Genomic DNA, 13,673 nt, shown 5'->3' with positions numbered 1-13,673 from the left:
AGCGTGTTGAGCAGCCAGGCTTATCTCAAGAGGGGTCAATGTGAGCTGTAGTGGAGTTACACAGATGTACAGTTACAGGTTTTCATATAGACTTACACTCAAGGTTTCTTGCATAAACAATTATTAATGTATTTATCAGTCAGTTAGAATAAGCCTTCTTCAGAAGGGAGCAATATAAAATTGTAACACAAATATACTTCAATACTGAATACTTTTAGAAGTTGATAAAAGGCAAAGATTATTAGAACAACAAGAGACCACAAATATTCTTAAGCAGGCAAATACTTTTGGATCCTCCAAGAAGAGTCATACAATTCAATAGGCTAAGCCAAAGTCAATGAGCAAAAGTCTTGTATAGGATGAAGCACTTCTCGTAAGTAAATGGAAAAGTCTTTGCACAAGTTCTGAGGAGTCTTTGATGAAAAGAAGAATCAAATATAGGGCCACAAGCTGATTAGGCTTGTGAGTTGTAGAAGTTGCAAGCACTCTACAGTAAGAGGTAAGTACTCTCAGACTTTTTTTTTGTATTTAATCATTAAAAGATTTTTCCAAAAACCCGTTGTAGCGTTCTTAAGTTTCTGCTGATTTTGAGAAGTACTTTAGACACCAGTTCCGTTTACCATATTCTTTGAGAAGTCCATTTTGAGAAGTGTTCAATTTGACTTTAGATTTAGGGTTGGTATTGGGTTTGGTAGATTTAAAATTGGTTTTGGTAGATTTGCTCTTTTCAGCGCTATGTCCAGAGGTTTCGCTGCCGCCCTGGACTATCGTGCTGAGTCACCTGCCATGAGTCAACTCCTACCCTTTTCTTCATTTACAACTGATAGTTGGGATATGAGTGGTGCCAAGTACGCCTCTCTTTCCTTAGACATTTCAGGACAAGTCATGAAGAGATGTTTGACTGATTCTGTTTGCTCAAAGTTTTCACACAGGCGACAGGTGTCTGTCGATGACTAATCTGATCGCCAGGATTTCTCTGGTTTCGAGAATATTTAGGCGTGCCTTCAAAAGTTTCTCAGTTCCTTCTCAGGGAATTTTTCACAGTATCTCAAGGGTATTTTCAGTTTGTTATGCCTAGGGGACATGTCTTTGAGAGATTTGTCGGTCAAGATCTTTTTGTTAGTGGCCATCCAGTCTTGTTGCTCTATTTTTTTTGTTGTTTAACCCTGTTTGGGTTTGCGATCAGCAGCTCCTCTGTGGAGGCTATTGCTTCCAGTTTTCCTTGTAGTTTTTTGACCCATGTATTGAGAGGATTACACCCCCCTTTCTTTATTTCATCTGCTGGAAAACCGGGAGGGAGTTTGGCAGAAGGGTTTTTCTATACAGTTAGAGAGCACTTTGTTCAACTACTGAGGCTACGGACACATGGCCCAGATCGCGCCGAATTGCTGCAGTGGGTGCTGACTTTGAAAGGCCCAACACCGCCTTCCAAACAAAGCCTTCCAACTACGCCCAAAATTCCGGGGGGAGTGTTAGGTTTGTACTAATTCCGTATGTTAAAGCTGGTACAATTTTTGATTTATAGAATTGCAGTGCTGGGATCCACGAGAACTTTTGTATCCACTGCTTTTAGTTGTGCTGTTAAGTTTCTAGTTTTGTCCCAAAGGGACTTCTGGATGGCATTGTCTTTCAGGGAGTTGTCAATCCAGACTCCTAAGTATTTGTATTCTTACACCACTTCCAATTTGATATTTTCCAAAAACAGAACCGTTGAGGCTTTCCGCTCGTGTGTCGATTTAGAGAGCATAAGAATTTTTGTTTTTTGTTAGTTTATCTCCAAGTTGTTGTTTTTCATATAGGCGGACAGGTTCACTAGCTGGCGTTGGAGACCTATTTTTGTCTGATCCATGAGAATCAGGTCGTCTGCGTACCATAGTCTGGAGACTTTGGTCGAACCCACCTTTGGGGGGAACAAACTAATTTTATTTTCGGTAGCTTGAAAGTCTCCAATAAAGGCAATGAACAAAGCCGGAGCCAGCGGACAGCCTTCCTTGACCCCCCGTTGCGAGAATATTGAGGTAGATAGATGACCCTGCTGTCTCAGCCGGACACGCATCAATGTTTGTGTGTGCAAGGCCATTATTGGCTCCAGCACTGGTGGAGGGCATTTCCAAGTTCTTAATTTTTTACCAGAGTTTGCTACGATCGACCATGTCGAAAGCCTTTGAGAGGTCTATCAGAGCCAGGTGTACCTTTTGTGCGCCAGATTTCACTTTTGATTTTATAATATTTAGGAGTAGTAGATTGATCTCTGTTCCTGTGCCCTTTTGGAATCCTGTCTGAAATACATCGGCCGCTGGGGAACTTTAAAGCCATTTTTGGAAATGTGAGAGAAGCAGTGTAGCGAACATTTTTCCTATAATTTCCAATAAGGCAATCGGTCTATAGTTGCTCAGGCTTTCTCTACAACCTTTTTTAAAGATTGGGACCAAGATTGCTTCCGTCCATGATTCTGGAATTTGTTTCGCCTTTTGACAGTGGTTGAAGTGTTCGTTTATTACTGCCGTCCATTCCTGGGGGTGTTTTTTGATGTCTAAGTTGGTAAGACCATCAGGACCTGGAGCTCTCGAGGACTTAAATTTTTTAATTACTGTGATGATATCTTCGTCTGTTAGCGGTATCCAAGCTTCCTGTGACGACCAGTCTTCCGTTTCTTCAGACGTTGAAGGGCGTCAAAACAAGTTGTTAAAGTGCGAGACCCAATTTTGTTCCGATACTGCATTCGAGAGCTGGGGTACCCTTTGCCCATTTGAACTCTTTAGTAGGTTCCAGAAGTCTTGTCTTTCTGGAAAACCAGATCTTTGACATGGCTTCAACGTCATTCTGGTAGAGCATTGCCGCACAATGTTTGATCCACGATTTATAGTGGCTCGCTCCCTTTTGATATGCTGTCCAAGCCTCCTCAGTTTTGTGGCGAAGTGCAACATTTTTCACGTTTCTCATCTCTCGACTTTTTATCACCACCATTCGGTCATAAGAGTGGTTGTATTTGAGCCGTTTGCCAGTTATTTTTGAGAAGCTCACCCTATGGGGGACAATAGGGACACGTAGTCTGGTCTCTTTGCCTCCAAGCCTGCCCGAGCGTGCCCTGCGTCCGTTCTTAGTCTTTACTTTATTGTTCTTATGTTTTCGGAGGTCAGATGGAGTCGTGTTTGCCACTTGTTGGATTCGACGTTCAATGTGTATTGTTGCTTTTCAGTGGCCATGCCGCCCCAGGCCATTTGTAGTAGATTGTGATCACTCTCAAACGTTTTCTGTACTTTAAAGGAGGTGATATACGGAATCAAACCTTGAGTTATGAAGATGTAGTCTAGAGTTGCAGCAGCGTCTTGTCTTTACCACGTAGGGATCTGTGGCTCAGAATCTTGTAAAGTCGCTACGTTATGGAAGTTTCTAGATTTCATCAATTTTTGCCACGCCACCCCTTGTTCGTCAGCTAGGGTGCGATGGAGTTGTGGAGTTTTTAGATCGGTTGAATTTTTGCACTTTGCATTTAGATCGCCACAAACTATGATATTATCCACTTCTAGATCCACGCTGAGGGTGTCGATAGCGTTGGAGACCAGTTTGCAAAATTCTTTTGTAGACGTTCTCTCAGGGTTCCAGTACAAGTTGACTATCGCCAGGTCCGAGACGGCCCATGTGCCAAGCTCTTGATCAGGGTGTTGCCATGAAGTTAGCGTAACAAGCATTCCATAGGCTTCCATAAGTTTTCTTTTCGGGATTATGCCTGATCCTATACGAACAGCAGTTAGTAAACCCGAAGACAGTCTTCCCAGAAGTGACTTAGTTGCCGGTGAGAGTTCAATTACGAACCCGTCTAAGGTCGGCTTGATAGTTAGCCAGGTTTCCTGCAGGCATAGGAGATTGAAATGTCCCAGGTTCACGTTGCTGGGACGGGTAAGATGTTTATATCCTCTTGAATTCAATGATGCCATTTTCAGTTCTTTCTTGGAGACCTCTGCACCTCGGCCGACTTGACTGTCTCCTGGGAATTCTCTGTTAGCTGCTATTTCTTTTGGTTTCGTCCAAAGGTGTCTGCCAGCCACTTCCACGGTCCGTCTGAGGTTTTTGCAGTCTTACAGGAGTTTTGGTGGTCGTGGTCCATCCTCCTGTTGTGAGGGTCACAATTTGTATTTCTTTGTGTAGCACTCCTTGGAGTTTTATAATGTATATGCTGTTGTCTACTCTTGTGGGGGCTTTTGCAACATTCCGGTGGCTCTTGGTTTTCGTCCTCTTTACTTCTGCGGAGCTTCTCCGGTTTATTCTTCGCGCACTGTTGTGAGGGTGCGTGATGAATTTTGGTCGGCGAATCCCTTCTATATACTTCTCGGCCGGTTGTCTGGCTTTAGGAGGTTCTCGCCATCGATTCTGCCCATTCGTGCCTTCGGTCCTTGATGCTTGATGTATTTTGGTCGATAGGCCCCTTCTGTCAGTTTCCAAGTCCAGTTTTCTAGATTTAGGCCTTGGATGAGGAAGCAGGTTGAATCCTAGCTTATGTAGCCCTTTTGTCACATCTATGGTGATTTCAGATAAATCTTTGTTTCTTATATGGATGTATGCCTTGGCTCTGTGTTCTCGATGGTATGGCTCCACCAATAGGAAATCGTCCGTCAGTTGGCGCAGCTTGGTGATTTATGGGAGGATTTTTAGCACCATTTTTCTATTTAGTACCATATAGGCTTCTTTGGCTGATATTTGCTCCAGTTTGTAGATTGACGTTCCTATCAATTTTTTTTCGAGCTTCTTGGCACCATAATTCGTTCTCGGGCCCTCAATATGACAATGCATTACTTACCGTAAAAGCATTTCTGATGGTTGTATCTGCTTAGATTCACATGCTGTGCATAGGTCCGACATCCAGTGGTCACTGCGGAGTATTGCATTTTGTTTTTCGTAGTCGAAAAGGGGACGTCGACAAGGCGTGCCTGTAACACTATCCCTATAGTGACGTGCGTTGTACCCACAATCCCTCACGCGTCGAGGTCCCTCTGTTTGTATTTTTCTGCCCTGAGGGAGCCTTTTAGCCCTGAGTGAGTACAGAAAAGAGAGAAATATATATAAAAGGATGTCTATGTTCCTTCCATCCGAGCGGGGAGGAAGGGTGGGCGCATGTGAATCTAAGCAGATACAACCATCAGAAATGCTTTTACGGTAAGTAATGCATTCTCTTCTGATGTTTGTTAATCTGCTTAGAATCACATGCTGTGCATAGACTAGCGAGCAGTACCCGGAGTTGGCGGTGGGTTATGAGAAGGAACAGTAGAGAAAAGATGTCTTAATACTGCCTGCCCAACCTGGGAATCAGATCTAGAGTGTGCACCTAGACAGTAGTGTTTTGTAAATGTGTGCACAGAACTCCAGGTTGCCGCTTTGCAGATGGACTCAAGGGGAACATTTGCAATGAATGCTATGGAAGCCCCCGTGCCTCGAGTGGAATGTGCTCTTGGCTTGAAGGGTAGTTCTCTCTTAGCAAGAGTGTAACAGAGAGTGATGCATTGAACAATCCATCTAGATATAGTGGATTTTGAGACCGCATCTCCTTCTCTTCCTGCTGCCACCGAGACAAAGAACTGATTAGTCTTTCTCAGTGGTCTGGTTCTTTCCATGTAGAACATGACAGCTCTGCGTACATCTAGTGTATGCAGACTTTTTTCTCCCGAGCTGGAAGGGTTTTGAAAGAACGTTGGTAGTTCTATAGTTTGGTTTACATGAAATTTCGAGATGAATTTAGGTGCAAACCTTGGGTGTGTGCGTAGAACCACCTTATCTTTGTGAACTGTTACGAAGGGGTCTAGTACAGAAAGAGCCTGTAGTTCACTTACTCTCCTAATGGAGGTGATAGCTATTAGGAAAGCAGTCTTAAGGGTGATATCTTTAAGAGTTGCCTTGTGCATGGGTTCGAAGGGAGGGCCCATGAGTGTGGAAAGTACCACATTTAAGTCCCATCCGGGAGCTGGGTTAGCTATCGGAGGGTGTATCCTCTTTACCCCCTCCATGAAGGCTTTGATAACTGGTATCTTCCACCACGACACTTTAAGTTGGGAAGTGGTGTATGCAGAAAGTGCCGCTAGGTGGACTTTAATGGAATTGAACACTAAACCTGAATCCAGTAAATGGGTCAAGTATAGAATAATGTCAGTAGGAGAGCATTCAACTGGGTTGATGCTAGTACTTCTACACCAGATAACGAATCTTTACCATTTGCTAGAATAGCAGTGTCGAGTATTAGGTTTTCTGGCTTCCCTGAGGATGTCCATACATCTCTGTGGGAGTTGTAAATGTCCAAATTCTATGATCTCAGGAGCCAGGCTGCTAAGTTCATGGTCTGAGGGCATGGATGCAGTGTTCTGCCCTTGTCTTGTGACAGCATGTTGTACGGGCAGGGAAGTTTCACTGGGGGAGATAGGGACATCTCCATCAAGTGAGCGAACCATGGCTGCCGGGCCCACATTGGGGCCACTAGTATCATTGTAACCTGCTCCTGATGCATTTTGTGCACCACTTTGTTGAGAAGGGGAGTCGGGGGAAAGGCGTAAATAAATTTCCCTGACCATAGAATCGACAGACCGTTCCCCTTGGACTGGTACTGGGGGTACCTGGAGGCGTAACTTTGGCATTGTGAGTTTTCCAGAGTTGCGAACAGGTCTATTTCCGGGAATCCCCATTGAGTGAAGACGTCTAAGACGATGTCTTTGTGTAATTGCCATTCGTACTCTCCGGGCAGGGGGAAGTCTCTGCTGAGTTTGTCTGCTAGAAGATTGAGTTCCCCTGGTACATGTTGTGACAGTAGGAACATGTTGTGTCTGAGAGCCCACTTCCATATATTCTGGGACAGTTTGGACAGTCCTGGAGAGTGAGTGCCTCCTTGCTTGTTGAGGTAGTACATGGCTGTGGTGCTGTCTGTGAGGACCATCACTGTCTTTCCTTGTAGCTGTTTCTGAAAGGCTTTCAGTGCTTTGAACACCGCTAGTAGTTCCAGCAGGTTTATATGCTTGGATGCTAAGCTCGGAGTCCAAACTCCGTGGGCCGTCTGATGGGATAGGTGAGCCCCCCATCCTGTAAGGGATGCGTCTGTGGTTAGAGTGGCTTCCACTGCGGGTGTGGCAAAAGTTTTCCCTAATAACAGGTTTTCTTTTGTCCACCACCGTAGCGAGAGAACCAAGGCCTGCGAGACCACCACTAGATCGTCCCATTGTCCGCTGGCCTGACACCACTGGCTGTAGAGCCACTCTTGCATTGGGCGCATGCGCAGGCGCGCGTGAGGTACCAAATAAATACATGACGCCATCATCCCTAGCAAGCGCATTGCTTTGCGTACCGTCACCTCTCGGCCTGCTACATAATGGGGAATTTGAAACAGCATGTTTTGGACCCTCTCGTTGGAGGGGAATACGAGGCCGTCCTTTGTTCGAATTAGAGCCCCTAGGAATTGTTTGATTTGGCTGGGGTCTAAGCTGGACTTCTTTTCGTTGATGGAGAAGCCCAGTTGGGACAAAAGGTCTACGGTCTTTTGGGTATTGGAGAAGCATGTTTCGTAAGAATCCCCTGTAATGAGCCAGTCGTCGAGGTAAGGGTATACCCGGATGGCTAATCTGCGCAGGTGGGCCGCTGCCACTGCCAGTACTTTCGTGAATACCCTTGGTGCAGATGCTATCCCGAAGGGTAGTACTCTGAACTGGTAGTGTTTGTCCTCTATTTTGAACCTGAGGTATTTTCTGTGCGATGTCAACATTAAAATATGAAAGTATGCATCTTTCATGTCCAGTGTTGTCATATAATCCCCTCCTGTAAGGTCACCATACGAAACTTTTGGGGTTTGACAAATATGTTCGCTGGGCGCAGATCTAATACAGGGCGCATGGTTAAGTCCTTTTTGGGTACAAGGAAGTACACTGAATAAATACCTTCTGTTACCTGTGATAGGGGGACGGGCTCTATAGCTTCTTTCTTCAGTAGTTCTTCCACCTCTTGAAGAAGAATGGAGAGGTGTTGCGGTGTCATGCGTCGGTTCCGTGGGGGTTTGTACTTCGGGGAACCGTTGAACTCGATGCAGTATCCGTGGGCTATGGTGGATAATACCCAACGGTCTGACGTGATTCCCTCCCATGCTGAAAGGAACGATGTTAGCCGGCCCCCGACCGGTGATGCATGGGAGGGGACCCGAATTTTCGGGTCATTTGCTGGTATTGGGCGTGGAACCTCTGGGGCTGGAGCCACGACCTCTTCCTTTGCCACGGCGTTGGCCTCTTTGACTGAACTGGGTGTTACCCTGGTTAGTGGGCCAGTTGGAGGCAGAGTAATATTGTTGTTGTTGGTTCTGCTGCTGTCTTTGGCCACGAAAGGAGCGTTTATTACCATAGCCTCGCCTGTTAGGGGGCCTAGAAATTTGATCAAGAGTCCTGATGGTATCAAACTCTTTTTTAGCATGTTCTAGGGCCTCATCTACTGCTTTCCCAAACAGATGCGTCTGTTCAATGGGTTTATTTATGAGGGAGGCTTGGGTTTCGGGCTTAAAACCTGAATTGCGTAGCCAAACGTGGCGCTTGAGAAGTATTCCCTGCACTAGGGAGCGGCCAGCCGTTTCAGCGGCATCTAGGGAGTTCTTAACGATGCCCTGGTTTACCAGTGTGCCCTCTGATATTATAGCTAGCAGGCGAGAACGCAGAGGTTCAGGTGCTTCCTCTGCTTCGCTGCGCAGCTTGTTCCACTGTGCATCTGCGTAGCTAGCTAAAAGTGAGTTGTTATTAGCAATTCTAGTAGAGAAGGCGGCGGAGGTCGTGATTCTCTTCCCCAGTGCGTAGAGTTTTTTGCCTTCTTTGTCTGGAGGTGCTTCACTAGTGGATAGTGGCACCCCTGCTCTTTTTCTTGTGTTGGTAACCACAAGGGAGTCCGGAATAGAGTGTCCTCTGATGTATAAAGGGTCAGAGGATGAAGGGCTGAAGAGCTTTTCTATTCTAGGGTTGACCCCTCTTACTAAAGCTGGGTTAGTAAGGGAAGGAGAAATTCTTCTTTTAATAGAAGCCAGGAGTGGAATAGATTGGCTAACAGGGGCTTTTTCTTTGATGACTTTTTCTACAAAGTCAATGTCTGGAAGAGTTTCCCCTGTATCAATCTCAAAATGCGCTGCTGCCTTGCGCAATAGTGCATTGAGGGAAGGTTGGTCATCTATGGGAGAGGAGTTCCCATGTGAATCCTTGAGAGGAGAAGGGAGAAAGGCATCAGGGTCTGAATGTACTGATGGGGATTGCCAAGGCTGCACTGACGGTGAATGCCAGGGCTGCGAGGTAGCTGTATCCTCTTCAAACCCTGTAGCAGTGGTGTAAGGATCTTCTTCGAACCCCTCTTCCTCAAGTTCTACCTCTTCTTCTCCACCCAAACACTCCTCATCTTCTTGGAGGTATTGCTCCTCCTCAGTGAGGTCAACCAGCCTAGGAATCTTGACTCTAGGGTCATCCTGTGGCCATTCTCTTTGTCTTTTGTGAGTGGGTGGGTCTTGGTTTCCTAGAAACCTTTCCATTTTCTCCATGCAAGAATGGAGTCTTTCAAGGGTCTCATGGGGTACCCCTGAATAGTCTAGAGGGGGGAAATTAGTGTTTTCGCCTTCGAAACGTTTCGAACGCTCCCACAACGTCGACGAGAGGTTCCCGTCTCCTTCTGAAAAGCCTTCAGGTAGTTCGGAAGCGTCCTTTGGAGAAAGGGGCAGTTCCTGGCTACTTTTATGTTTTTTCGACGCGGTATTCGACGTTTGTTTCGTCGTCCGCGTACGTTTGTCTTCGGCGACAATTCTCGCTATGCTCTCGACTACGATTTTGTCCGTCGAGGGCTCTGGTGTCGACGTTGTGTGCGTTGCGCGTTGTACCTCGACGGTCGCTCTATGGAGCGTTGCGTCGGATGTTTTTGGGGTAGCGCCCGTGTTAGATGGAAGCCCAATCGCTGGTCGCGGCTGCGTTTGCGGGTGGGGCTTGTGACCTTTACGGTCTGCGGTAGACGCCGGAGTGCCCTGCGTCCCCTTCGGCGCTGATGGATCCTTCGTTCTCGACGAAGAGCCGTGGGTAGTGTGTTTAGCCTTATGGGGTTTGTGTGCGTCCTTGTCGCCGGGGTGTTCATCCCCATAAGCAGGGCGTGAGCCGAGCCCGTCGGGGCCGGGGACGGACGACGAGGAGCGGGAGCGCTCCTTCTGGGGGTTCATGACTTCCGTAGCGGACGTCGAGTTATCGCACTCCTCGTCACTTTCACTAACAGCGGCAGCGGGTGAGGAAACTGACTTCGACATCGCGTAGTCCGCCCACCTCTTAACCCTACGTTCTTTAAGAGTCCTGGGTTTTAAGAGCTTGCAGGCTGCGCAGCTGTTCTCTATGTGATCGAGGGGTAAGCAACGATTACAGAGCTTGTGCTTATCTTTCCAAGTATATTTGCCCCTGCAGCGTGGGCAAAACTTAAATGGTGTCCTCTCCATAGCTGAGGCAATAATAGCTGGCGATAACAACCCCAAGGGAAAGAAAGGGGAGAAAGAGAGACATTCTCAAAGAGAAGAGACAAAGTTGTAACCCCCACTCTCCCTACTGTAAGTTGGCCGTCGAGGCCAGGCCACGTGTTCGGCAGTGCCGAAGGATCTCCTCTGCTCTTCCTCTCCGTCGAAAATCAGTTCGGCGGAGAACAGCTTCACAGCTAACTTCGAGGGGGAGGGATCGTTATCAGTATATTAAGTTATGACAAAAGGACCGAGGTCCGTGGCAAGTATAGCAATGTCTCTCTAGGAGCTCCGCGAAAGGCGACCAGAAACTGGGCGGAAAAAAACAATCTGAGGGACCTCGACGCGTGAGGGATTGTGGGTACAACGCACGTCACTATAGGGATAGTGTTACAGACACGCCTTGTCGACGTCCCCTTTTCGACTACGAAAAACAAAATGCAATACTCCGCAGTGACCACTGGATGTCGGACCTATGCACAGCATGTGATTCTAAGCAGATTAACAAACATCAGAAATGTTGTTTCTCTGTTAGAGGTTGTTCGATGTTCTCTTCTGGCTCTGGTTACGTTAGCCCGGCTGGTTATTTGTGTGAATGGACTCGATTGCTGGCACCTTCTTCTGTCCATGGTGGCATCTTCGCCCTTGGCCAGTCCGAGTCTCCTGTTTGGACTCTTTTCGCCACCATCTGCTGGCTCGAGATTGGTTGACACTGAAGTCTTAACTGGGGATACTGATGGTAATTTCTTTTTTTGCGAAGGTTTCCTTGAATGTCCTTGAATGTGAGGTTTTGTCCATGCGTAACCCTCTTTAGGGAGTCCAGCTAATGTTTTTTGCCCAGCCCGATCACATGTTGGTGTGCTTGATATTTGGTTTAGTATTTCTTCGGCTGACTTAAGAACTGGTCTTTTTTGCGGATCTTCAGTGTTTAAGTATCGCGTAGTATCAGAGACCCTTGGGATGGCAATTGGATCCGTGAACGTTTGTGGAAGTTGTGTTTGAGCTGGTGTTTTTGTAGTGACTTTGTCAATTAGTACCCTTTGTACTGATGGCTTTGGATTTGTCTCCAACCTCGGGTTGTTTTGGTCAGTTTTGCAAGATTTATTGGCTGGGGGCGGATCTTGTACGGCCTCCAAAATCTCAGCATCGGAGAGCTCCGGGTCTTGCTCCAGTTTTATTAGCACATTTCTGAGAATTCTAACAACCCCTCTTGAGATACGCCTGGCTGCTCAGCCACACTACCAACCTGTGTAGTACAGACTTACACCAAAGGTTGGGCTCCTATTGCCAGAAGGTCAATATTGCTGTAGTGCACCCAAAGTGTACAGCACATAATCCTGCCTAAAACTCCCTAACACACCCAGCCACAGCTTTAACAGAAGCATAGGACTGAGATACCCATGCTGAGATGTGAGCAAGTTTCAGACCAAGAATCGAAGGTGACTAGCAAAGTAAGATTATAGTCCACTGTCAGAAATATGCATGGGTTTACACAGCAACAGCAGGCCATCAGCATTGAGGAGCACATGCAATTAGAGCTATGACAGACAATTATGTTGGCAACAGACACTTACAGAGCCAGCGGTCAGACACTACCCTGATGAAGTACTGAGGGGGCAGTGGCTCAAAGACGGGAACAAAGAATGTGATCAGATGTTCATCTTGGGCATACTTGGCTTTCAACAAGAAATACTCATGGTGCAAGATCACCTCACTGTCCACATCCTCCACAAGGATCCAAAAGGCTTCAGAAGAACCATGCACCTACGTAGGAAAAAACACAGTTAATGTTATGTTATAAATGCTTGTAATGCACAACTATTATCAAAACTGGAGCAGCTTCTTGCCGCTAAGTGAACTGGTGGGGTAAATCAGTTCAATAGACATTCAAGTATTTCCTAAAACGTGTGATCTTCCACATAGCTTAGATTCTGCATTATAGAGTTACACAAGCATGACATTACATGCAGTGAGAGCAAGGAGGTCACAATATGACATGGAGATTTCTGCTCTATGGTGTTTAAGATTAGCCTGAAAACACAGGTGCAGATCAATAGTAGGCTCTGAGCCATGTAGAGATTATTAAAAGGCTGTTCAGTAAGAGACTTAGCCAAAAGAGCACAGCAGGTTCCGTCTTAAAGATGGAGCGAGGTATTTTATGGAAGCCAAGAAATGCTATGCGCAGAATCGATATGGGAAGTGGCATGAGGTGGCACTCTCCCAGGAAACACAGATCAGGGAAAAGATCACCATTAAAATATCAACTCGTAATTCTCTTGCCATTAAGAACCACCACATTCTTTTATTTACAACCAATGCTGGATCAATGGTAAACCTGAATGTATCTATACAGACTTAGCCTTCCACAGAATACTATTGGTATTCCCAGTCTTCACTAGAGCCAGGCACCTTACATGATAACATTCAAAGCCTGTGAACAGAAAGCATCCTCAGTGGTGCTGGCCAACTGAAAAGCTAACATTACCATTACCACATCCCAGGGAAACGAAGGACGAGGATAGGTGTGCCTGAATAATATCACCACTAGGATGCCTGACTCAGGCCAGTAGCTTTCTCCAAGCTCCCCACCCCCGCCCCCCGGGTTTGCATGCAACAGCCTCCATTGCTCCCTTCTCACCTTCTCATCCCACTGAAAGTCAGGTGTAACTGTTAACTCCACCTTCAAGGTGGATCTAGTAATGGGCTGGAGGTGAACCGCAAGATCCAGCTTCGGGAACAAGTGCACGTACTTATGGATAGTCTTCCCCATCTTAGGCATGCGGATCAGCTCACCTGAAACGAGACAGTAAGGTAAGCAATTGAGGGAATGGGGTGTGGGATGGTGTTAAAAATATCTGAGCCCAGTATCCATGTGTGGGTTCTCCTTCATAAGGATAAGCAATCAGACAGCTCTTAAGTTTTGTCTGGTTCACCTAGTGGGAGCTGTTGTCGAGCAGTGAAGGTCAACTTTCAGGAGGGGATAGATGGTGTAGGAAGGTTAAGATCCAACATTGATGTGGGTTCTGAGAAGCCAATCTAGCAGCCCTGTTCGGGTTTTTGATAGTTTGGGCAAACCAATGTCTGCGGTAGCACGGGCTGAGCAGTACGGCTGAAATGTAGGCGTGAAGGCGTTGGGTGGGAGATTCAGTTGACATCAAAATAAGTTAAAAAGTAATTGAAAGTTCACAAAGATGCATAC

The 13,673-nt window shown here is 46.4% G+C and overlaps 1 protein-coding gene across 1 annotated transcript in view; it reads right to left on the bottom strand.

Moving 5' to 3' along the window:
* Positions 1-13,673, bottom strand: part of SNRNP200 (small nuclear ribonucleoprotein U5 subunit 200) — a 983,530-nt gene that overhangs the window by 406,150 nt on the left and 563,707 nt on the right. The window contains exons 27-28 of the mRNA XM_069619090.1: positions 13,113-13,267; positions 12,049-12,238 (exon numbers count right to left, since the gene is read on the bottom strand). Of these exons, the coding sequence (XP_069475191.1) occupies positions 12,049-12,238; positions 13,113-13,267 (345 nt within the window). The remainder of the gene's footprint in view (positions 1-12,048; positions 12,239-13,112; positions 13,268-13,673) is intronic.

Source organism: Ambystoma mexicanum, chromosome 10 (genome assembly GCF_040938575.1).
Source record: "Ambystoma mexicanum isolate Mex_15411 chromosome 10, UKY_AmexF1_1, whole genome shotgun sequence".
NCBI classification, from domain to species: domain Eukaryota; kingdom Metazoa; phylum Chordata; class Amphibia; order Caudata; family Ambystomatidae; genus Ambystoma; species Ambystoma mexicanum.
Note: the sequence above shows the minus strand (reverse complement) of the source record. Positions and strands in the feature narration are given on the sequence as shown.